General features: G+C 42.8%; 2 protein-coding genes across 6 annotated transcripts in view; one reads left to right on the forward strand and one right to left on the reverse strand.

Moving 5' to 3' along the window:
* The window catches only part of COL4A6 (collagen type IV alpha 6 chain), a 422,653-nt gene extending 410,587 nt beyond the window's left edge, over window positions 1-12,066 (forward strand). For all 5 annotated transcript variants that reach the window (XM_068251142.1, XM_068251140.1, XM_068251144.1 and 2 more), the window contains 3 exons: window positions 1,895-2,086; window positions 5,726-6,012; window positions 8,389-12,066. In XM_068251142.1, the coding sequence (XP_068107243.1) occupies window positions 1,895-2,086; window positions 5,726-6,012; window positions 8,389-8,649 (740 nt within the window). In that variant the 3' untranslated portion in view covers window positions 8,650-12,066. The remainder of the gene's footprint in view (window positions 1-1,894; window positions 2,087-5,725; window positions 6,013-8,388) is intronic.
* A 6,618-nt stretch (window positions 12,067-18,684) lies between these two features.
* LOC137528326 (uncharacterized) lies at window positions 18,685-23,106 on the reverse strand. Its single transcript, XM_068249610.1, has 2 exons — window positions 23,045-23,106; window positions 18,685-19,583 (listed from the first exon to the last, which is right to left on the reverse strand). Exon 2 carries the CDS (start codon window positions 19,457-19,459, stop codon window positions 18,725-18,727), a length of 735 nt encoding a protein of 244 aa, XP_068105711.1. The 5' UTR covers window positions 19,460-19,583; window positions 23,045-23,106; the 3' UTR covers window positions 18,685-18,724.
* Window positions 23,107-26,212: the final 3,106 nt, after the last annotated feature.

The following is a 26,212-nucleotide window of genomic DNA, read 5'->3' on the forward strand; positions in this document are numbered from 1 at the left end:
CCCTCAGCCTGTAAAAACTTCACTCCCCTCTCCTCCTCCCTCCTCCCCTCTGCCTCTGAAATCTCTGGCTAAAAAACCTCCTCCTCCTCCTGCCCAGACTGAGCTCCTATAAGCCCTTGCTACTAACGCTCAGAGTGCCTAGGCACTGGGGGAGCTGTGGGTGAGGCTTGTATAGTTTATAGGGAATTAGAGTATTAATACAAAAAAAAAAAGTATTTGGCTTGAGGAATGCCCTATAAACAATGAGGAACACAATTATGTAATGAGTAAAAGTTTATCTTGGATACCCTTTAAAGGCCTAATTCTTTACCATGTAAATCATATCACAATGTCAACATATGAACGTAATCCATATATATATATGGTAGTTTAGTTGAGCTAACATTTTGTAATTTTGCATAACCATTCCCTTGGCCTAGTAAACTGACTGGTTTATATATCAAAGTCCACATGAACTCCACCATAAGAGAGACCGGCTGAGCTTTTGGATAGTGTGGCTCTGTATAAGAATACTCACATATGGGGCCCAACGTTATGGGTACTCTGAATTAAAATAGCACGTGTATACTGGCCAGGGGTAGGAACAAGTATTTGAGGTGTCGCTCAACTCCTTCCAAACCGGTTTCTCAAACTTCCGTGGATAAGGAGAGCGAGCGACTGACACCCTTTATATAACTTCTTATAATGGTAGTAATGGTAGACAAGTATTGCTAATCAACCACCAAATCAGTCAACAGACCAAAGTAATAGAGTGAGAAAGGTGGATTGAGTTAAAAGGATACAAATAGAATGCATATTATTTTCATAAGACATGCCCCTTAAAAAAATTCAGTAAAAAAGAGAGGACATGATAAGAGATAATTAGTGATACGCTGCCGCATTACATTGAATTCAACATTACAGCACCTGAAAAATACTAACTAATCACCCAGGACTGACCCTATGTGTGAATAGAGCTGTCTTAAAAAGAAACACCTTTTAGGTTTCTTTTTGAGACGGCTAACCTAAAGGTTAGTCCTATAACTAGTGTTAGTTCTGTTAATGAGTTACTTGTCCACCGTTTGACTGTCTTCAGTTAGAAGATTTTCTATTTTAAATACTTAGGATTTACTGTACGGAAGTAGTCTTGCTTGATAGCGTGTTACAGCAAACATGTTAAATCTCACAACTTCCTTTCCTTCATGTTTATTACAACATGTAAATTGCAACTGTTGAAGCGTTATTGGTATTAAAAGTAAAACAAAATGTATCCGTTTAAATTGCAATAAAATCTATTGAAAACAAATCATTTATGCCACCCAATAGTGTCTACGCATTTCTAAATAAATCTGTTAATGAGGCAATCAAAAACATTCCATACTCCATCACTCTGCTTACTACTCCAGGAGTCTGGGACTAGCCAAGGTCCTCTTTAACTGTAGCACTGAGTACATAGTCCAAAGCCTGGTAGTGACAGCTGGATGGCATTTACAGATTTGATTATTTTCATGGAACATTATAAAAATAATAATTTTTTGAGCCTCTTGAGCATACAAAATAATTGTTTAATAATGCTTGTTTGCTTAATACACACAAGTTTTCAAGACACTACTTGATATTGTAAGTTTTCTTGAAGGGCCGTTTCTAGCCTTTTTGTTACTAGAGGCAAGAAGTCCTGTGCCCCCCCCCCCCCCCAAAAAAAAAACATGCGCACACACTAAAGAATACGAACCACGTGGTATATAAGGTGGATGCTTGATACAGGGAGTCCCCAAGATACAAGCAGTCCACCGATCCTGTCGCATTTTGTTGCACTCCCTCTTATAACAGCATCTTTCCAGTAACATAAGAGCAATACTTCCCATTTTCCATAGCGTGCACATCAGTTCAGAAGTATATTTGTCATTGTTTGTAGGTTCACCAGGAAAGCAAGGCACAGCTGGGTTACCTGGCATGCCTGGAAGGAGTGTGAGTGTTGGGTACACCCTTGTGAAACACAGCCAGGCTGAAACTATTCCTCAGTGCCCAATTGGAATGGCCAAACTTTGGGATGGCTACAGCTTGCTGTATGTGGAAGGCCAAGAAAAGGCTCACAACCAAGACCTGGGTGAGTAAATGATGGCTTCACAAATAATGTGATTGATGTGTGACTTTCAGTCCCATGGTAGCTAAAAGACAACTATCAATAATAAAGTGTTCTAAAATCACAATATACATATAATGTCTAAGTAGCTGTGTAAGCATTTTCATACTTTTCATGTTAAATATGAGAGCCAAAAGCTGTATTCTATTGTGTGAAGGTTTTAGCTGCATTGGAAGGATACATTAGTAGAGGGAAGACTGTGCTTCATGAAAAATGTGACAATATAGCCAGTGCTGGTCTCTGCATTTCTAAAGGTGGCCACTAATGATCCAATCTTTTTCATCCAATTTTACCAAATCTATGTAGTATAAGGGTAATTGAGTGAAAATATTGAATGGATAAAGTAAGCAGTTCGCTTATATTACATAGAAATGGTAAGATTGGATGAAAAAGGTTGATACATTAGTGGCCACCATAAAAAGAGTAGAGTATTTGTTTTACAGCAATTCACTAAGCTTATCTCCTGTCTTTAATTACATTTGTATAGTTATCACCATGGTGATGAGGCATGTAGTATTCAGGAAACATTTTACCTCAGGCAAACCTAAAGTTAACTCTTAAGTCCTTAAAATAACTCCAGAAGTTTAAGGTAAAAGACAATTAACTGCGTGTGAAAATAACTACAGAGGAGGTAACTTAAGGAATGAAGATATAAGATAACTCTCTCACTGTGTGGTGGCAAGTTACCTCTTGCCTTATTATCTCGAGCATAATCTTAGTGAATTGAGGCCATTGTCATACCTGTTTGTGTTGAGGAAAATCTTTTTTCCAGTATGCTGGTGATTTGTTATCTGGAGAGTTAAGCAGTTTCTCTTCTTACCTATTGTGAGCATATACAGCATACAGTGTAGCTTTAAGGTCCGTACACACGCCTGACTGGAGGCAACGACGGGTCCGTCGTCACCTCCCGCTGGGTGGGCGTTCCAGCGACAGTCCGGTGTGTGTACAGTCTGTCTGCAGACTGATACGGCTGTTTCTGAGCGATCCGCCCGGCGGATATACTGGGTGCCTTCACCACAGTTTTCAGTATGCAGCAGATCAGGTGTTTCTTACATTATTGTCTAATCTGATTAAGGTTAGCTGCATGCATGTTTCTGATGTGATTCAGACACTACTGCCTCCAAGGAGCTGCCAGGCGACTGATATTGTTTTAAAGGAAATAAATATGGCAACCTCCATATTCCTCTTACTTCAGTTGTCCTTTAAGCTATTAAGACCTGTCATCTGCAAAAGATATAAAGTACACACAAGGTTAACAGATGAAGGGAAAGGGATTTATAACATATGCGTTTATTTTCTTTATTCCTTTCTTCTCTCTTTTCTAACCCCTCTTTTTTCTTCTCTAACCCTAAAGCCCAATCTACACGATACGATTCTTTATGCGATTCGATTACGATTCTATTTACAATCCTATTAAATCCGACATGTCCGATAGGGATTCAATTCGATTTGCCATTGTTTTGCAAACAATGGCAAATCGAATTGAATCGAATCCCGATTGGACATGTCGGATTAATCGGATCGTAAATAGAATCTTAATCGAATCGTATAAAGAATCGTATCGTGTAGATTGGGCTTTACAATCAGATCAGGGATGGAAAGAATGAGAGGAAGGGAAGATCCTACCTATCCTCTCTTAGGTTACTTTTCCAAGACTGTAGGTCTATGGTACGCTTCGTACCACTGGCCCAAGAGACTTATTTATTTATTTACATTTTTTATGTATTTACATTTTTTATTTATATTATTATTATATTTTGATTTAATTTATGTATATATGTATATTTATTGTTACATTTATTTAAATTATTTATTGTACATGTTTAAAGGGACTCCGAGCTCAGCAAAAAAAGTAAAGTTGTACTCACCAGGGTCTTTCTCCAGCCCAGTGCTGGTCGGGAGGTCCCACGCCGGCGTCCTGGCTCCTCTCCTTCACCCCGCTCCGGTATGGCTGACAAGCCGCAGCCCGGGCGACACTCGGTGGAGTGTCGGGCTGCAGCTTCCGCGTATGACGCGGATTACGTCATCACGGCGGCCGGCGTGAAAGTACTGCGCATGCGCGCTTTAATCGCGCATGCGCAGTACTTTCACGCCGGCCGCCGTGATGACGCGAGGCGGCCGGCGTGTGACGTAATCCGCGTCATACGCGGAAGCTGCAGCCCGACACTCCACCGAGTGTCGCCCGGGCTGCGGCCTGTCAGCCATACCGGAGCGGGGTGAAGGAGAGGAGCCAGGACGCCGGCGTGGGACCTCCCGACCAGCACTGGGCTGGAGAAAGACCCTGGTGAGTACAACTTTACTTTTTTCGCTGAGCTCGGAGTCCCTTTAAGTGCATATTACTATTCTCTTTGATATATAAAGCTAATATGCTATCAAAGATATATCTTTTCAGTATAAATGTAATTTTCATGTACAAATTTATGTTATTGTCTCGACTAAAAGTTTCAATAACAATTTTGAAACAATCATAAAAAAAAAGAACAGACAAGCAGGGAAGGATATGCAGCAGTACTTATAAACACATAGGGAAGCTATACCATCGAAGCATAAAAAACATGCTAATCGATAGTTGCCCTTTAACCACTTCACCACCACGGGTGCGTGTATCTACGCCCCTTTAAACACCCTTTGACCACCAGGGGCGTAGATACACGCACCCCCCGCCGCTGTCCGCGCTCCCGCTTGCTCGTGCGCGCACTTCCGCGCTCGTGCAAGACGCTGCCCTCTCACCTGGAGATCAATGAACTGGAAAAACCATTCCCGTTTGTTGATCTCAGCCCCCCAGCAATGATCGGCTGCTTCTATGAGAAGCAGCGCCATGATTGTGGGGAAAAAAAAGTTTCCCAGCCTCCCTGAACTTCCTGCAAGCGTACTTCCTATGCTTGCAGGACACATTTACAAAAAATTACTATGGCCATCTTGTGGCCAAATAGGAAAACTACAGTCGTAAGCATTTTTCATATAGAAATACATTATTTTACATTATAAATTAACTCATTGACTCGCACACTCCTCAATTGTTACCATACAATAAAAAGAAACAAAAAACATAAATAGTTACCTTAGGGACTGAACTCTCAAAATATTTATATCAAGAGGGTATAACACTGTTACTTTATAAACTATGGGTTTGTAATTAGGGATGGACGCAAAACTGAAAAAAATGCACCTTTATTTCCAAATAAAATATTGGCGCTATACAATGTGATAGGGACATAATTTAAACGGTGTAATAACCGGGACAAATAGGCAAATACATTTCATGGATTTTAATTACAGTAGCATGCATTATTTAAAAACTATAATGGACGAAAACTGAAAAATAATGATTTTTTTCCCCACATTTTTTCCTATTTTCCCATTAAAACACATTTAGAATAAAATAATTCTTGGCATAATGTCCCACCTAAAAAAAGCCTAATTGGTGGCGAAAAAAACAAGATGTAGTTCATTTCATTGCGATAAGTAATGATAAAGTTATAGACAAATGAATGGAAGAGGTGCTTAAAGGTGAAAACTGCTCTGGTGCTCAAGGGGTAAAACCCCTCAGTGGTGAAGTGGTTAAAGTTATACAAACATTATTGATTTATGCTTACTTTCTAGGTCTTGCGGGATCATGTCTGCCTCGGTTTAGCACCATGCCTTTTGTTTACTGTAACATCAATGAGGTCTGCTATTACGCCAGCAGAAATGACAAATCCTACTGGCTCTCTACCACGGCTCCTATCCCCATGATGCCGGTGTCCAGCATTCAGATTAGGAACTACATTAGTCGCTGCTCTGTGTGTGAAGCTCCTTCTCAGGCTGTAGCTGTCCACAGCCAGGATAGCACCATCCCGCAATGTCCTGACGGCTGGAGGAGTCTCTGGATAGGATACTCTTTCCTTATGGTAAGTACTATTTATTATGCATTCTGCTTTGCATATTCAATGTAAAGTACTACATCCTACTACAACTACTATTTATATTGTTACTACTACTCCTATTATTACTACTAATACTCCAAAGTCCCAGACCACTGGCAGCATAAATGGAGCAAGTGAAAACTTTATTTTTTAATTTTGGATGAAGTGGGGGTGGTACTTAAAAAAGGTCAGTGCTTTCCTGTTGCTTTAACAGCACTAAAAGCAAAGATTTGGACCCAGGGGCGTAGCAATAGGGGTTGCAGAGGTTGCGACCGCATCGGGGCCCTTGGGCCAGAGGGGCCCCGGAGGGCCCTCCCTCAACTACAGTATTAGCTCTCTATCGGTCCTGTGCTCATAATAATCACTTCTATAGATACTTTGAATAGTAGTAATCATTAACAAACTGTTCCCCATCCCCTTCTTGAAGAGGAAGTGACACGCATGGCCATTGCAAGAAGCTCCTCCAGAAGGGTCATAGCACGACTTTGTTGTCTTAAAGGCATGCCCATGAGAGGTGCTCGGAGTCCCTTTAAAGGATACCCGAGGTGATATGTGACATGATGAGATAGACATGGGTATGCACAGTGCCTAGCACACACATAACTATGCTGTGTTCCTTTTAGTCTTTCTCTTCCTGAAAGAGTTAAATATCAGGTATGTAAGTGGCTGACTCAGTCCTGACTCTCACTGATAAGAAATTCCAACTATAAAAGACTTTCCTAGCAGAAAATGGCTTCTAAAGGCAGGAAAGAGATAAAAAGGATCAATAGTTCATAGATTTTAGCTCTGGCATACTTCAATGAACATCATTGAGCAAAAACAATAAAACAGTTAGAACTTTAAAAGTAGATTTAAACATAAAATAAAACTGTGGAATATTTTTTTTTAGGTGCGGGAAGATAGATACAATCGTTTATTTCATTCGTTTATTTTCGCCTCGGGTAACCTTTAATGGATAAGTGTAATTTCTGTGGGGCAATGACAGTAAAATCAAGTAGGTGATGTACAGTAGCTGTCCTTATGTAGTAGTTGTCCCTCTGAGGCCTGCAGGAATCGGCATCCTGAATGAAAGATTGCCTATCCTGCTCCCTTCGTCTACTAGAGATCATTTTTGGTTGGTAGAAAGATAAGCTCTCTCTGTTGTTTTGAATGAGGAACCCGTCTGTCATCTATAAAAAGTGATGTCCAGAGGATTCAAAGAGAATTTCTGTTATAAATACTGCCAACATCTGCAAGTTTCAGATATTGGAATACCTTTTAGAAACATATAATCCTTTTTTTCCTAACTTAGAATCTATTAAGGGTACTTAAAAGTACACTTGCTTTTTAAGCACTATATTTGTGTGCCTTGCAAAACTGGTGCAAACAAGGATATGTATTATTAATTTTTTAAACCATAGCCTATTTCTGTTGATTGAGACAGTCAGAGTTACAGCCATAAAACTCTTTCCTGGCAGAGAAGAACTTCTGAGAGCAAGGAAGAGCTTAAAAAGGGTCAGTAGTTCATAGATTTTAACTCTGATATACTTCAAAGTAAAATTGAAAAGAGACAATGAAACATTACAAACTTAAAAAAGCAGATTTAACCATAAAATAAAACTGTGAAATAACAAAAAAAATGTAGGAGTGTAAACACAATTGTTTATCTTCACCTAGATATTCATTTGTGTCAGGAAAACAGCAGCAATGAATGGGAAAGATTTAGCCTGTCACATCGACTTTAATTCTGAGATAAATTAGGCTTAAGGTCTGCTGAAGCAACCAAAATCAGTGAGCTTCAATGTATGCGGTATACCCGTTCAGAATTCAGTGATGTAGAACCTAGGTTCTAAATGTGTGGTACACGTACTGTACCCAAGGGGGTACTTCTAATGGTTCCAGGGGGTACTCAGGCATGATATATTTAAACAAAAATAACAAATTTACAGTTTTAGAAAATGATAAATCTTATTTAAGCAACATCAAATTAGGTTTTTAGCTAATTAAAAGCAATAGTAAATGCTTGGAAATGGTTTAGAAACAATTATAATGTACTACGATTGAATATATATTTGTCAAGGGGTACTTGTGATAATGTTTACTATGTCAGGGGGTACTTGGTGAGTACAGGATTTTAAAAGGGGCACATACCAATAACATGTTGAGAAACACTGATGTAGAACATTGGTTGTGAATCCAGTAATGTAAAACATAAGGAACAGTTGGACATGCACAATTTTTTTTAATATGATGTCTAGAAGTGGTACTTATTCTGGTACCAAGAAAACAAAATCTCATCATTCTATAGCTATAGAAATACATCAGATGCCTAATTATTTATCTTGTAACGGGCTTGCTGGTAACTGTTACTGTTTTCCACAGCACACCGCTGCAGGTGCAGAAGGTGGTGGCCAGTCCTTGGTCTCCCCTGGCTCATGTCTGGAAGATTTCCGGGCCACTCCATTCATCGAATGCAATGGAGCTAGAGGAACCTGCCACTACTTTGCCAACAAGTACAGTTTCTGGCTCACTACTGTGGAAGAAACAAGGCAGTTTGTTGGCGCTCCCCCTTCGGAAACACTAAAAGCGGGGCAACTTCGAACACGTGTCAGCCGCTGTCAAGTGTGCATGAAGAACTTGTAGCACAGCTTGTTCATGGAGAACTCATTCTCTTGATTCCAGCTTCACTCATTGTATATAAAAGCTGGCCAACTTGATTCAAGGTCATTTGCCTTAGAACTCGAAGATTACAACAAGGCACTTTCTTAGTAAATTGCAGAGAATATCTGCTGTAAGCTCATCGATGATGCAATGAGTTAGAGGCCGTACGATGAAGTATGGACATGTCACAGTTTGGAGAGGAAATATTTTGAAAGAAATGGTGCTAATATTTTATTTTTGTCTCACTATTGTGCATTATTCACGGCTACCTCAGAAAGGCCTCTTGCAAATAACACAAAATTCGGTAGTCTTCTATCTCGCTGGAGGACTTTTTGGAAACAATGGACTTAAATTCAAGTTTATGACATAATATGCAAGAACCAAAGAGATATAGCCACTACTACGTGATATTCTGGTGTCAGCCAAAGAGCAGACAAGAGTGCAGTCAAAACAGAGATAATTACAGAACGGGGAATGTTTGTCTACGTTAGTTGTGAGGATACGGATATATTTTTACTGTAACACACAGGTGTTGAACTCCAATCCTCAAAAAGGGCCATATCCATGCCAGTGTTTAGGGCGGAGAAATTGAGAAATGTGTTCTACTTGATGGACCACACCTTTCCTGATTCAGTCCCATCAATGAATTTGAGTTGTGCCAAAAATGTATGAGAACCTCCTCCCTTGAGGACTGGAGTTCCACATCCAATGTAATAACAAATGGTGAAGCTAGTATGTCATATAGCACAAAAACAAAGCCACGGGATGATAGAAAGATGTACTACTGTATTGCTATCTGGCTTCATAGGTGCTGTAACGTCATAATTAGTTGCTTACACAGTTTCGTTGACAAAAAACATTTGTCTGTCACGTGCAACCATAAATAAATAGGCAAACATTAGGCACATCTCTCTTCTGCGCCCTCACATATCCCAGTTGATCCAGAGGAAGGCAAACAACCCTTACAAGGCCTAGACCAATTAATCTTTAAAGGGAAAAAAATCCTTCCCGATTCCAGGTGCTTGTACTGTGAGAAGAGTTATATGGAACAACCATTCCTCCTAGGTTATTTGCAGTACATGCTGGCAGGGAGTCAGCTGCCAGTGAACTGCTCTGCTCCAGTTTATATTCTCTTTCATAGCCCCAATTTAATGAGCTGAGAAATGTACATGCAGACCTGTAATAAGATTCAGGAAAAATCCACCACAAACTCAGTGTTTATTATTTGCAGGCTGATCATGCATTGAGTTCATGTCTTTAATGTGTAAATTATGTTTGCCATTAAATATTACAAAAATTCACAAAATATGGGTTTCTAGATAACCAGAGGAAGAATTAGAATTGTTGCCAGCAATACCTTTTATCAGCTCACTAAAAAGATCTTTTGGAAGTAAACTTTTGATTGTCTTCCTCAGGAATGATCATTGCTGAGGAGGAAAACTCAGCGTGCTCATAAACTTGAAACTCATATTAGGTAGATATGTGTTCCCCGCCCCTTTCCCTAATAGTAGTAATTGGTAGCCATGTGAGTCCCTGCGATAGTAATACTTGGCAGCTGTGCACCAACCCCTCCCCTCACATAGTAGTATAAGGTGTGCCCCTCAGACAGATAGTCATGTAAGGTCCCACCACATACCAGTATTAGAAAACAAAATGTGTTCAGTTGGTGAAATTTCTCTCATCTATGTCAATATACATCCAAATGAGAAATACAGTAGTTTCAAAAGGACACCTTATGTTGGTACACAATATCAGTTTAAATGAAGAGAAAAAAAATGCCATAGTAAATCCAAATCATATACATTCTGCATGTATTTTAAGTGCCTGGCTGAAGGTGTGTATAAAGTGTATGGATAGGAATGATACAAAAAAGCAGTTTGCTGATGATAAATGGCATGGTAGGTTCCCTCTTTTACTTAACAATGGTTGTTCTGACATAGATGACTCCTGTCACCCATTTGCAAACCAGTTTCTTTTCTTTCCAAAATTTTATGGAGAATTTTCATTTACAAATGGGGTGACAGAGGGTCAGATATCACATATTAGCAGCCGACAATGCTATTGTGTCATTCTTTCCCAGATATTTTAAAGACAATGTACACATCCAACCAGGCATTAACCAACATCTACATAAAGAGTGTCCTTTGATTTTGACTGGCTGAAGTACTTTGACACGTACATGTATTGGGGTTTATTTTTTCCCTTCTTTTGAACTGAAGAAGTGGTTTGTAGCAACAGTGGAATCTCTTCTAGGATACAAAATGGTGTCCAGATGAAACCTTATTTTCTTTTTGCATTTGTTTTAAGAGCATAATGCATTATACTTTACTATGCAATAAGATACTACAGGCATGATCCAATTCACTTTTTCTTGTAAGTTTTCTTCCAGGAGATAATTTTTATCTTCTGTTTAAAAAAAACTTTTCAGCACTCTGCAATTGAAAACGTGTCAAAAAGTAGGCACCTTCTGTCATGCTACCCCATACACTCCCTGCCACACCCAATCCGGACAGCTCCATCCCTGGAAGTATTTAAGTCCAAACTCAAAACCCATCTCTTTAGTCTGGAATTTATGAACACCTATTTCCTCTATAGCACAGTCCAGATGGCAACCTTGTCTTGATCTGAGACATAACTATGCGCTTTGAGTCCTATAGTAGAAAAGTGCTTTACAAATGTTTTTTTATTATTGCATTGTAGGCAAAAAAAGTACTATCAACATTATTATGAGTATTTTCTTGCTTGCTGGTGGCTTAAAAGGCTTTCTATTGATAAGACGGGAAATATCCTCTAGGAGAAAACTTAGGAGAAAGAGTGAATTGGATCCTACAAAAAACACCTATCAGCTGTACATTCATGATATGATGGATTCCATTGCATGAAGCTGCTCTCCTTGCCCAGCCGGTTATTTAGCCTCCTGCTGAGAATTATGTATGTGTTGGCCATTAGGACCTGGTCTTTCCGAGGTAGCCTTGGAGCATTTATTGTAATTATAAACATTGTTTTTCACAAAGACCCTTATACAAGCTAGGAACACCACAGTGAAATGTACATTTTTAGTTATATTATATTTGTCTGCTAGCTTGTATTTTACTTTATATAGTTGTTATTCCAGAATTGTTTGTATTGTATTGTATTCCATTATAGCATAGATATTAATCCGAGTGCGGCTCCACGTTCAGAACTACTGTAGTAACCTCTACTGGTCACCACCGTGAGATAAACCACTTGCTTTAGACTTGATGTCACAACGTGAACAGTGCTGTGTAAGGGGAAATTGTACAGGACTCTTTGGAGTGCAGACAACCACTGTGTAAATTTAAAATAAAATGCATCCCTGGTTAACGTCATCTTAAAGATGTTTCTTCAGAGAAAATAAAATAAATGTGAACAATTTAAGATGGTTTTCACTGCAATGTATTCTGGGCCAATGAACCTACTGATTTAAAGAGGAGCTGTAGTGAAAATAGCGTAAAGAATATATATATATATATATATATATATATATATATATATATATATATATATATATATATTTTTTCAATATTCATTTATAAACTATTTACTCAGTGTTTGCCCATTGTAAAATCTTTCCTTACCCCCCATTTACATTCTAAAACTTATCACAGGTGGCGACATCTTTCGTTATGCCAGTTGAACTCTGCAGAATGTTTGTTTACTGAGAGTTCCATGCACAGAGGGAGATACCGCTTGCTTGGCAGTTGGAAACAGATGTTATTTCCCACAGCGCAACAAGGTTCACAGACAACAAACTGGCTGGGCCATGGCCCTGACATCACACTGTGGGAGGGGCTTCACCACAATATCAGCCATACAGATGTCCCTGATGATCAATTCAAGAAAACGTAAAGACTTCTTGTGGGGAAGGGCGTATAAGCTACTGATTGGGATGAAGTTCAATCCTGGATTAAAGTTTCTCTTTAAGTCATATAGAGGCATATTCACCAAATAGTAAAATTTCCATGCGCAAGCAACCTGCAGCTATTTTACCATTATTTACACCAGTTACGTAGCATGCGTTGTGCAATTAGCACAACTGGCTTTACCTAGGTGGCACACACTTTGCTAGGAGAACATACTTTTGAGCTAAAGAAACCTATTGAATTTCTGCCAAGTTAAATAGGTAAACAGGGTCCTTATGCTGAATCGTTGGGCTGCAGGAGCATCCGATAAGTCTCTGGCCCAAACAGAGGCTTCCCACAACTGAGGTATGTAGCTTCTCTTTTTTTACACTCCAGGTGTCCTTTAATAAAATAGCTCCACAGCACACTGACACAGTACTGGTGATCCTTTATCTCATTGATTGTTTTGTGTTGGTTTTTTTTGTGCTTTGACAATGGACCAACTGCCAGAAGGAGTGGGCAGTGTCACATTGTGGCATAGTTCCAACAATGGACTGTCACAGTTTCAGACAGTATCTCCGACCTTTGTCAAGTAGGTAATGCCACATGACACTGCCCACTCCATCTGGTAGTTGGTCCATTGCTTGGCAGCTTGAGAGCTATTTTTACCTGAGCTATAATTACATCTGATGCTTTAATCGGATGTTGGCTACATTTTGTTCCCTATTGGAGATGAATAAAATACCTTTCTTCAAAGCCTTCCAGTGCTGGTCATTTTCTGCAATTTACATTTTACTGGATCATTGTAGGATGCATTTTTTTTGTGTTTTCAATTGTAAATATTCAGAATTTGTAAATATTCTGAAGGGGGTGAGTCTTTTCTAAACTCACTATAGGACTAGACGTCTCCATAAAACCTCATTGCTGTATTTTGCTATATGTAGGACCAGATAGGACTTTGGCCTAGATTCATAAAGCATTACCACATGCGGTAATGCTGAAAACAGCTGACTTTACTGAACACTTAGCAAAATGTCAATTCATAAAAGCTGTTACCGCATGAAAAGCTGACATTCCCGCACATTAAAGGATACCCAAACTGAAATGTGACATAATCATGTGTATGTACAGTGCCTAGCACACAAATAACTATGTGGTGTTCCTTTTTTTATTTCTCTGCCTGAAAGAGTTAAATATAAGGTATGCAAGTGGCTGACTCCATCCTGACTCAGACAGGAAGTGACTACAGTGTGACCCTCACTGATAAGAAATCCCAACTATAAAACACTTTCCTAGCAGAAAATGGCTTCTGAGAGCAAGAAAGAGGTAAAAAAGGGGAATTTCTTATCAGTGAGGGTCACACTGTAGTCACTTCCTGTATGAGTCAGGACTGAGTCAGCCACTTGCATACCTTATATTTAACTCTTTCAGGCAGAGAAAGAAAAAAAGGAACACAGCATAGTTATTTGTGTGCTAGGCACTGTACATACACATGTCTATCTCATTATGTCACATTTCAGTTCGGGTATCCTTTAAAGAGAATCTGCACTCTAAAATTCTTACAATAAAAAGCATACCATTCTATTCATTATGTTCTCCTGGGCCCCTCTGTGCTGTTTCTGCCACTCCCTGCTGCAATCCTGGCTTGTAATTGCTAGTTTTAGGCATTGTTTACAAACAAAAAACATGGCTGCTAACCAGCATGTGATAGGCTGAGAGAAGCTCAGTCTGTGACTTATACAGAGCCTGTAGGGGGTGTGGAGAGGGTGTGTATAGCTTCTGCCTATTACAAGCAGAGCAGCACATTCCTGCCTTAGTGCCTGAGCCCGACAAAGCTGACAAAGGAAAGAAGATTAGATTATATAACAGAGATAATACAGCCACTGTGTAACTAGGAAAGGCTGCAGTAAGACAGACCACATTAGAACAGGTGTAGGAACTTATAGGATAGAAGAAATAAGGCTGAAATGTCAGTAAATGTCAATTCATAAAGATTAGAGCAGGCGGTATTGGGACAGAGAATACCGCCTGCTTTGAAGAGGTGATAAGGGTGCGGATAAGAGCAAAGTTAATGGAGACAGATCTCCCAGGCAGCAGCGGTGAGACCAGAACAAACAAGGCTTCCCATAAATACCCCAGGCTGTGTTTTTTGACCTCTTGGATACCTGTTTTCATATGTTTTTTACATCAGAAAGCCTGCATGTTTAACATTTCTTGAAGTTCTTCTAAGCTGTGGCAATTAAATAGATTATATAGTAGCAAATATATCGGCGCCAAGGGACAATGGAACCGCCGCTGAGAAGAACAATGTCCAAAAGTTCAGAAGTCAGGCAAACATCAAAGGTCAGCGCAGGTTTAGAAAGTCATTGTATGTAGGGAATGGTAAATTCTTCACCACAATATATCAAATGCTCAGAGGTAGGTATCCGCCAAACATCAAAACTAGAAAAGGCTTACCAGCTCCCAACAACCCACATTATAAGGTTGTGAAATGGCTCAGGTCACAGATAACGTCCAGGGAACATCAGACGTCATGAAGATCCAGTGGACATCCATATGGAGGTAAAGTTTCAGGAATTTATATAGTAAAACAAAAACGGCAATATCTAAGCATAACCCGTTTATTTAGATAAAATTTCTTTAAAGGCAGTAGATATAAAAACAATAACTCACATATGGGGCACATAAACTGGGAACCCCGGAAGATTAGCGCGCATGTAATGGTCAATCGTAGATCAATCGACAATGGTGCCGCCTGTTACCTTCCCCAATATTAAATAGATTCTTTAGAAAGACTAATAGACAGATTCAGGGCAAACAGAAGCAGTATAACAAAAAATGCACATCTAAAGGGAAGTTGGGGATGCCTCTTTTTTTGTAACGCTGTCTCTGCACGGAGAAAATGTATCAACTCTGGCAGCTTCTCATGTTACTGCCAGCCTACCGCTTGCCTAGCTCGGGAAATCCCCGAACTTCTATCGCAACTGTAAACATTTTTATGAATTAGCACACAAAAGCCTAAAATACCGAATGCGGTATTTTCCCGACAAGATTTTTTTCCCGCACAGCCTTTTATAACTTGACCCCTATGTGTAGTTATGCCAAACCTTTTGCCTGGATTTACTAAAAATAGTCTAGTACTAGGTGGCAAGATTACAATTCTGCAGCAAAGGAATGAGGCTTTGTGCATCAATGCAAGACCTCTGAAAGGAAACCTGAGGCATGGGCACTAAAGGATGTGAGTGATCATGACACTGGGATTTGGAAGCTCTGTCCTTGGCATCAGTAAAGGGGGGTTGGTATGGCATCAGTGACGGGGCCAACACCATGTCGCATGCTGCAGCATTGGCACCTTGCACAAGTAGCACTATAGTTTTGTTATAACACGGTACTCGGAGCTGTGAACCACATAGGGAGATGCCGTGCGGAACCTGATCAATTAGCAGTGCCCCCGCTATTGGGGAAAATAAGGTGGTCCTAGAATCAGTGGATAGGGCTGGTGGCAATCAGATTTTCAGACACTTTGAGCAGAAAAAGATGGTTCTGTGTTGGCAACAGTGCCATCTAGTGGCAGACAGTTTTTCCTATGACAGACTACATCCGACATTGGCATTTTACCCTATAGCACTAATGTTTGACTATGTCCGACATAGGATTGGAAAGGGTATAAAAGGGGACACCGAGAGCCCAGTATAGTGTAGTATGTACTGGAAATGTGGGCGTGGAAGGGTAAGTATAATATAATACTCACAAATCAGGGTTACCATCCAGGCAACCACTGTATAGGCAGGTGGGGAGAACTAGACCTGTCCCCACTCAGGATTAAGAAGTCGCTCTCTGTAGATCAGAAAAAGGGGCAAAATTTCCTCCATCAGGGGTGGACTCAAGTATTGTACAGTTAAACACATTTTTGTTGAAAAAAAAATCAACAGCATCTTGTGTCTGCCCCAAGGGGGTAAGTCCACCACTGCCTCCTTCATTTTAAATGTTTTACTTATTTTTATTCTTTTAGTGTCTCTGTACAAATGTACAATAGGATTGAAAGGGTTAAAATAACTTTTCAGCAATTTTAAAAGTAGGTGAATATATCCTGTCAAAGGAATTTCTTGCTTGTTGTTAGCTTAAAAGGCATTTTATTTATATACCGTACTATAAAAATATCTTTTAGTAGATTAAGTGAATGGAATAGGGGCCATAGTGTTGATGCTGATTTTTCCCTAATATATGCAACTTGGAAATGGACCAGTCAAATTCAGCAGCTGCGTATTTTATGTATAATTATTTTCTAGTTTGACAATGTTATACTGTATACAGTATGAGATTTTCTTGTATTCCTTCTGTCTGGTTCTCAGTCCACTCTGAATGTTTAGTTTTGCCTTGTGGGTGGGAGGCATAGAGACTGACTATATAAGGCATAAGCCGTGTATTCACCTGATCATGCTCTCAATTACAATCCCTCAGTGGGGCTCACAATCTAGAATCCCTACCAAAGACTAGAGATGCTTTTTGGGTGGAGCTGATTGACTTGCTAGCATGACTCATTACTTGCAAAGCGAGATATTTCAAGCCTTTGATATTATTTTGATAAGTATGGCTTACAGCTTCTAAAAAACCCCAAAATCCAAATCTCAGACCATTAGAATATTGTGAAAATGTTCTAGCCTCAAGGTGTCAGACTCTAAGGCCCGGTTCACATTAGCGGCTGCTATCCGGAATCGCCGTGCCGGAGCCGTGCCGGAGCCGGACCGCATGCGGACCGGACGAAACGGACGCACGGCATAGCAATGAAAGTCTATGCGACCGTTCACATGCGTCCGTTTCGTCCGGACCGGAGCCGGACCGGATCCGGACTCCGGCGTCCGTTCCAACATGCGCTATTTTTTGGTCCGGCTGACGTATCCGGACCGGAGCCGGAATGTTGCATCCGGCCAATGGAAACCAATGAGAACCGGAGAGCGCACAACACACTGGCTATAAAAACCGGATGTTGTACCACACTTCCTATGCTGACTCTATGGTATGGTGGCCATTTTGGATGGGGACCACATGGCACCAGCGTTCACAGAGTGGAGCAGCAGTGACTTCATGCTGGAGCTCTTTGGCAGCAATATGGAGCAGGATCTGTCTGATAGCGAGGGGGTGAGGCCCTACACATCAGAAGACCTCATCCTACAGGTGCAGCAGGTACCAGCCCTGTGGGGCAAGGGGGATGCGGACCACAGCAACATCAAAAAATGCAGAGGCCTGTGGAAAAAAATTGCCAAGCTGTATGTGGAGGACTTTGAGCACTTGAGCAAGAGACAGCAAGGCACAGAGGGTATGTTGACTAGAAGTTTTTGGGGGGGGCTTGTGGTTTAAGCTTGTGATGTATTCCACTTTTGCTATGGATTTGTGTCACCCACGTGTTGCCCACCCACCCGTGGCCCACCCACCTGTTCCCCACCCACCTGTACCCCACCTGTGATGTATCCCACCCACCTGTACCCCACCTGTGATGTATCCCACCCACCTGTACCCCACCTGTGATGTATCCCACCCACCTGTGATGTATCCCACCCACCTGTACCCCACCTGTGATGTATCCCACCCACCTGTACCCCACCTGTGATGTCTCCCACCCACCTGTGATGTATCCCACCCACCTGTACCCCACCTGTGATGTATCCCACCCACCTGTACCCCACCTGTGATGTATCCCACCCACCTGTACCCCACCTGTGATGTATCCCACCCACCTGTGATGTATCCCACCCACCTGTACCCCACCTGTGATGTATCCCACCCACCTGTGATGTATCCCACCCACCTGTACCCCACCTGTGATGTATCCCACCCACCTGTACCCCACCTGTGATGTATCCCACCCACCTGTGATGTATCCCACCCACCTGTACCCCACCTGTGATGTATCCCACCCACCTGTGATGTATCCCACCCACCTGTACCCCACCTGTGATGTATCCCACCCACCTGTGATGTATCCCACCCACCTGTACCCCACCTGTGATGTATCCCACCCACCTGTGATGTATCCCACCCACCTGCGATGTACCCCACCTGTGCACATAAAACATACACAATGACCAATTATTAAACATCAATTTATTGTAAAAAATTAAGACATTTAAAATCACTTAAAAACTTGAAACTCCAAAATAAACACATTTCAACAAAACATATTAAAAAACAAACATTCACCCTCGTCCTGGTGGTGTGGTAAAATAAAGTCTCAGTTGGTCCCTGTTCCGCAGTGACACTACCCTTGGCCTGGTTGCATACCTCCGCAGGGGCATAAGTGGAAGCACATTCGGGGGTTCCGGAGTCTCTCTTTCCTCCTGCCGCACAAAGTTGTGGAGGATGCATGCTGCCTTCACCACGACAACTGCGTTGCCCGGTTTCAGCAGCATGGGCGTGTGGAACACCCTCCACTTTGACACCAGGATCCCAAATGTGCACTCCACCATTCTCCTTGCACGGCTCAACCGAGCATTGAAGTGTAGCTGGCTGGCATCAAGTCCCCTGTCTGGGTACGGACGCATTACATGGTCGGACAGGGCGAAGGCCTCGTCCCCCACAAACACATAGGGGTAGGCCGGTGCCCTTGTCCCAGGCCAGGGTCTGTCACGGGGGAGACGCAGTCTGCCTTCCTCCATCAGCCGGCAAAGGGTCGTACGCTGGAAAATTCCAGAGTCATTGGAACTACCGTACGACCCCACATCCACGTACACAAACTTGTAGTCCGCATCTGCCACTGCCATTAGAACAATGCTGAAGTATTTTTTATAGTTGAAATAATGGCTGCCACTCCCCACGGGTTTCTGAATCCGGATGTGTTTCCCATCCAGTGCGCCAACACAATTAGGAAACTTGCACTCGGTCCAGAAGCCCTGGGCGATCTCCTCCCATTTCGTGGTGTCCGGCACAGGCATGTATCTGGCCCTCAGTCGCGTCCAAAGGATCCTCGAAGTCCTCACGACGATGCCTGCCACCGTGCTCTTCCCAATACGAAATGTGACATGTAGCGATGTATATGTTTGTCCAGTTGCGATGTACCTACAAGAGAAATAATCGAAATCAATTTTTCATGTCGTTACAGGAGAAAGGTTCAAGACAAGGTGGCGCAATATACGTGATGCATACGTGAAATGGCTACGGAAGAAAAAACTTGCCGAACGAAGTGGCAGTGGCGGGGGAAGGCGACAAAAAGACTACCAATTTGCCAAGCAATTGTCTTTCATCAATGCAAGCCTGGAACCTAGACTGTAAGTACCACTACTGTGGGCAGGAACTGAGAGCTCATTTACTACCATGACTTCGGCCATGTATTGCTATAAACTGGCCTCAATTCCCATGGCTAGCGAACTTTTCTCACAAGCTTTATCAAATGTTGGGTAGAAACGGTTGATAAAGTGTTTGCTAGTGTTTGCTAGCTCTGTGAATTGACGCCACATGCTGTTTGGCACACCAATAAATATTGTTTTTATCTACAGGACTGAAGACAATTTGGAGCAAGAGGAACCGACCCAGGAGGCACGGTTCAGCAGTGAGGAGAGCTTGGTGGATGATGACGTCGCCGATGTAACCTATTGCCCCGAGGAGAGGAGTAGGAGGAGGGAGTCCTTAATCCCAGCTCTCTCCTTTGATGATGACTTGGTAGAAGAGAGCTTGGATGTTGAGGTTGCAGGACCGAGTGTGGAAGAAGCTGCACCTCCACAATCGACCGCTATGGAAGCTCCAGGGGAACAAGAACAAAGTGAGGAGCACCGAGAGACTGCAGCACAACCAGCGCGCAGGGCAACCCCGACACAGGCCAGAGGACGGGAAGATGCTGCCACACCACCAGTGAGGACCACCACACCAGTGAGGCGTCGAGGTACCCTCCCCCCAACAAGGAGAGAGACAGAGTCCGAGATGTCCGGGGCTGTCTCCGGACTTCTCGGGATTCTTCAGAGCCACCAAACTCTCATAACCCGGCAGTTGCAAGATGAGGACAGGGGCCATATCATGGAGCAGTACAAGTCCCACATCACTTCACTGCAATGTGAGCTCGACGCTGTACATGGGCACTACAGGGACGAGCTTAAAATGATGCATGAGATGCACAGAGGAGAAATCGACCAACTGCGTGCGCAGCATCATCAGTCGGTGGGCCAGCTGCAGAACATGATGCAGCAAATGCATCAACAAAGCAAGGAACTACTGAAATTGCAGGCACACCCCTGTTTTCACACTGTGATGTCTCTAATACCATATTTGGAAAAGGTGCCTTCCCAAAACCTGATGGCGTGCCATTCCAATTTGCTGGAGGTGATTAAACAGCACATGGACACGCCATTATTGCAACCACCAATTTTTAGACCCCCACAACCAACAGCGGTGCCCACCTGGCAATCATCACAGATGTACACCGGCTACAGAGGCAGTCAATATGGGCCACCGCTGTCAGGGTCCAGCTCATCCACGACCAGCACCCAAGAGAGTCCAGATTTCCAGGCAGCAACTCCCACCTTTTCTAGTAGTGGTGCCGATACAATTTGAAAAAAAAAGTCAAATTGTTCCTGGACATGCTCCTCTGAATACCTCCGATCCTCGGAGGAAGGATACCATCACAGGGCTTTTTAGCCCAACCTTTTCCCTGCCCCATCTCCTTCAACCAAGGTTCAGAGGTGTTCAGATGACCATGTCGGGGAACTTTTGGTTTTGCTGGACTTGAACTTTAGGGCCTGGTGTCCCCGAAAGACACTACCTGGGTCACAACCTTGTGCCTGTTGCACTGCACCTGTAGTCCTGCACCTGTGCCTTTGATTCCTCTTGTTCCTTACTTTGTTGTTCCTAATCACTTGCACAAGACCCTTGGAGCCATGGGTGAAGGACACCTTCACTGGTCGGTGAGAGGCCTAGCCTTTTCACTGACCTGTGTCCTTCATCCATGGCTCAGAGGGTCCTGTGCCAGTGGTTAGGTTTTAGAAGCACTAATAATTTAGGGCCTGGTGTCCCCGAAAGACACTACCTGGGTCACAACCTTGTGCCTGTTGCACTGCACCTGTAGTCCTGCTCCTCTGCCATCGGTTCCTCTTGCTCCTCACTTTGTTCTTGTTCCTAACCACTTGCACAAGACCCTTTGAACCATGGATGAAGGACACCTTGACTGGTCGGTGAGAGGCCTAGCCTTTTCACTGACCTGTGTCCTTCACCCATGGCTCAGAGGGTCCTGTGCCAGTGGTTAGGTTTTTAAAGCACTTCAATTTTAGGGCCTGGTGTCCCCGAAAGACACTACCTGGGTCACAACCTTGTGCCTGTTGCACTGCACCTGTAGTCCTGCTCCTCTGCCATCGGTTCCTCTTGCTCCTCACTTTGTTCTTGTTCCTAACCACTTGCACAAGACCCTTTGAACCATGGATGAAGGACACCTTGACTGGTCGGTGAGAGGCCTAGCCTTTTCACTGACCTGTGTCCTTCACCCATGGCTCAGAGGGTCCTGTGCCAGTGGTTAGGTTTTTAAAGCACTTCAATTTTAGGGCCTGGTGTCCCCGAAAGACACTGCCTGGGTCACAACCTTGTGCCTGTTGCACTGCACCTGTAGTCATGCACCTCTGCCATCGGTTCCTCTTGCTCCTCACTTTGTTCTTGTTCCTAACCACTTGCACAAGACCCTTTGAACCATGGATGAAGGACACCTTGACTGGTCGGTGAGAGGCCTAGCCTTTTCACTGACCTGTGTCCTTCACCCATGGCTCAGAGGGTCCTGTGCCAGTGGTTAGGTTTTTAAAGCACTTCAATTTTAGGGCCTGGTGTCCCCGAAAGACACTGCCTGGGTCACAACCTTGTGCCTGTTGCACTGCACCTGTAGTCATGCACCTCTGCCATCGGTTCCTCTTGCTCCTCACTTTGTTCTTGTTCCTAACCACTTGCACAAGACCCTTTGAACCATGGATGAAGGACACCTTGACTGGTCGGTGAGAGGCCTAGCCTTTTCACTGACCTGTGTCCTTCACCCATGGCTCAGAGGGTCCTGTGCCAGTGGTTAGGTTTTTAAAGCACTTCAATTTTAGGGCCTGGTGTCCCCGAAAGACACTGCCTGGGTCACAACCTTGTGCCTGTTGCACTGCACCTGTAGTCATGCACCTCTGCCATCGGTTCCTCTTGCTCCTCACTTTGTTCTTGTTCCTAACCACTTGCACAAGACCCTTTGAACCATGGATGAAGGACACCTTGACTGGTCGGTGAGAGGCCTAGCCTTTTCACTGACCTGTGTCCTTCACCCATGGCTCAGAGGGTCCTGTGCCAGTGGTTAGGTTTTTAAAGCACTTCAATTTATTAGGGCCTGGTGTCCCCGAAAGACACTTGGGCAGCTATGCCCTGCAACTCTTCCAGCACAAAGTTGGTGGTTGGTGTTCCTTAAAACTGACCGGGCTATACCATAGATATGTTATTTTTTTGTCTTCCATGTTGGAAGAATGTTTCCATGTTGGAAAGTGGTTGTTTTTGCAATAAAAAAATTTGTTTTTACATACCTCAGTGTGATGAGTAGTTGTTCTTGTGGTGTGACTGCTCTCCTGAACGTGGTATCCTTCTTCCTAAGGTCATCCTTCACCATCTCCAAAAGGGTATCAAACCTGTCAGGAGATGTAAAGGAAGAAGCTGTAAAGTATGTTGTGGGACAAGGTGTTGGGTGGAGGATGGGGGAGGTGTGTTTACAGAGGTTTGGGAGTGTTGTGGAGGGTGGGGGTGTAGTGTATAGCTAGGTATACAGGGGTGTGGGGGTCAGGGTGGTGTGTTTAGCTAGGTATACAGGGATGAGGTGTTGTGGGGGTGAGGGTGGGGTGTTTAGGAATGGTGGGGGTTGGTGTATTTAGGCCTATATACTTACAGGGGAATAGACATCCGAGTGTAGCTGTAGAACTTCTGTGGGTGTCGTCTGAGGTCCCGGTAGAGGGCCTGGAACTCTCCCTTCCTCTGCCTCCTGGCTAGTAGAGGGTGCACCCACCATCTCCTGCGAGGAGCACGCCTTCTCCCCACATAGTAGTAGGTAAACAACAGGAAGGAGAGAATTCCCAGGTAATAAGCGTAAAAAATGACTGGATCCATGGTCCCAACTGCTGTCTCTGTATCCAAGGAAGGTCTCCACACGTCCAGCTGTCTCCAACAATGACCCCAGAGCTTCTGCTGACCTCCCAGAACCCCAGGTATTTATACAGGTTGTTATCTCTTTAAGAATCCGGATCCGGACCGCAACCGTGTTCATACCGCACGGAAACCGTATGCAACCGGACCGGATCCGGACAGGAACCGTACGGTTCAGGTCCGATCCGGCTCCGGTGCGGTCCGGACATCCGGTGCGGTTTTTGCAAAACCGCAAGTGTGAACGGGGCCTTACCCAACCCACCTGCAAAGGGTTCCTATTTCAAATATTAGTTTCACCTTTTAAGTTGAATTGTACACTTGTATATTTATCTGATCCAATAAGAACCCGCCAGATCAGTCTGCCAGTGTGTGGCCAGCATTCACCACTGAGGGGTTTTACCCCCTGACCACTAGAGCAATTTTCACCTTTCAGCGCTCCTTCCATTCATTCGTCTATAACTTTATCATTACTTATCCCAATGAAAAGAACTATATCTTGTTTTTTCCGCCACCAATTAGGCTTTCTTTAGGTGGGACATTATGCCAAGAATTATTTTATTCTAAATGTGTTTTAATGGGAAAATAGGAAAAATGTGGGAAAAAATTAATTATTTTTCAGTTTTCGGCCATTATAGTTTTTAAATAATGCATGCTACTGTAATTAAAACCCATGAAATGTATTTGCCCTTTTGTCCATGTTATAAAACCGTTTAAATTATGTCCCTATCACAATGTTTGGCACCAATATTTTATTTGGAAATAAAGGTGAATTTTTTTCAGTTTTGCGTCCATCCCTAATTACAAGCCCATAGTTTATAAAGTAACAGTGTTGTACTCTCCTGACATAAATATTTAAAAAGTTCAGTCCCTAAGGTAACTATTTATGTATTTTTTTTAATTGTAAATTTTTTAATTTTTTTTTTTATTACAAAAAAAAAAAAAATTGGAGCGTGGGAGGTAATGAGTTAATTTTTTGTGTATAACTAATTCATTTGTATGTGAAAAATGTTTAGGGTGTAGTTTTACTATTTGGCCACAAGATGGCACCAGTAACTTTTTGTTTAATGCGACCTCCAAGCGTCTTTCCGGACGCTTGGAGGAAGTAGTAGGAGGCTGGGTAAGTTTTTTTTTTTCACAATGATCGCGCTGCTTTGCGGAAAAGCAGTGGATCTTTGCGGGGCTTAGATCAACGAACGGGAATGGATTTTCCCGTTCATTTATTCTCCGGGCGAGCGGCCGGCGGCGTGTTTACCCGCAGGAATGCGCGCTAGAGCGAGCGGGAGCGCGGGCAGCGGCGGGAGCGCGGAAAGTACGGATGTCTCCGTCCCTGGTGGTTAAAGGATGGAAAAAGGGACGGAGAAATTCGTACGGACGGGGCTAAAGTGGTTAAAGAAACACTATGGCGGAAATCATAACATTTTAAATATATGTAAACACATACAGTGATGTGAAAAACTATTTGCTCCCTTCCTGATTTCTTATTCTTTTGCATGTCTGTCACGCTTAAATGTTTCTGCTCATCAAAATCTGTTAACTATTAGTCAAAGATAACATAATTGAACACGAAATGCAGTTTTAAATGATGTTTTTTATTATTTAGTGAGAAAAAAAACTTCAAACCTACATGGCCCTGTGTGAAAAAGAAATTTCCCCCTGAACCTAATAACTGGTTGGGCCACCCTTAGCAGCAATAACTGCAATCAAGCGTTTGCGATAACTTGCAACAAGTCTTTTACAGCGCTCTGGAGGAATTTTGGCCCATTCATCTTTGCAGAATTGTTGTAATTCAGCTTTATTTGAGGGTTTTCTAGCATGAACCACCTTTTTAAGGTCATGCCACAACATCTCAATAGGATTCAGGTCAGGACTTTGACTAGGCCACTCCAAAGTCATTTTGTTTTTCTTCAGCCATTCAGAGGTGGATTTGCTGGTGTGTTTTGGGTCATTGTCCTGCTGCAGCACCCAAGATCGCTTTAGCTTGAGTTGACAAACAGATGGCCGGACATTCTCCTTCAGGATTTTTTGGTGGACAGTAGAATTCATGGTTCCATCTATCACAGCAAGCCTTCCAGGTCCTGAAGCAGCAAAACAACCCCAGACCATCACACTACCACTACCATATTTTACTGTTGGTATGATGTTCTTTTGCTGAAATGCTGTTACTTCTACGCCAAATGTAAAGGGACAAGCACCTACCAAAAAGTTCAACTTTTGTCTCGTCGGTCCACAAGGTATTTTCGCCAAAAATCTTGGCAATCATTGAGATTTTTTTTAGCAAAATTGAGACGAGCCTTAATGTTCTTTTTGCTTAAAAGTGGTTTGCGCCTTGGATATCTGCCATGCAGGCCGTTTTTGCCCAGTCTCTTTCTTATGGTGGAGTCGTGAACACTGACCTTAATTGAGGCAAGTGAGGCCTGCAGTTCTTTAGATGTTGTCCTGGGGTCTTTTGTGGCCTCTCGGATGAGTTTTCTCTGCGCTCTTGGGGTAATTGTGGTCGGCCACTCCTGGGAAGGTTCATCACTGTTCCATGTTTTTGCCATTTGTGGATAATGGCTCTC

This window comes from Hyperolius riggenbachi, chromosome 8 (genome assembly GCF_040937935.1).
Source record: "Hyperolius riggenbachi isolate aHypRig1 chromosome 8, aHypRig1.pri, whole genome shotgun sequence".
In the NCBI taxonomy this organism is placed as follows: Eukaryota; Metazoa; Chordata; class Amphibia; order Anura; family Hyperoliidae; genus Hyperolius; species Hyperolius riggenbachi.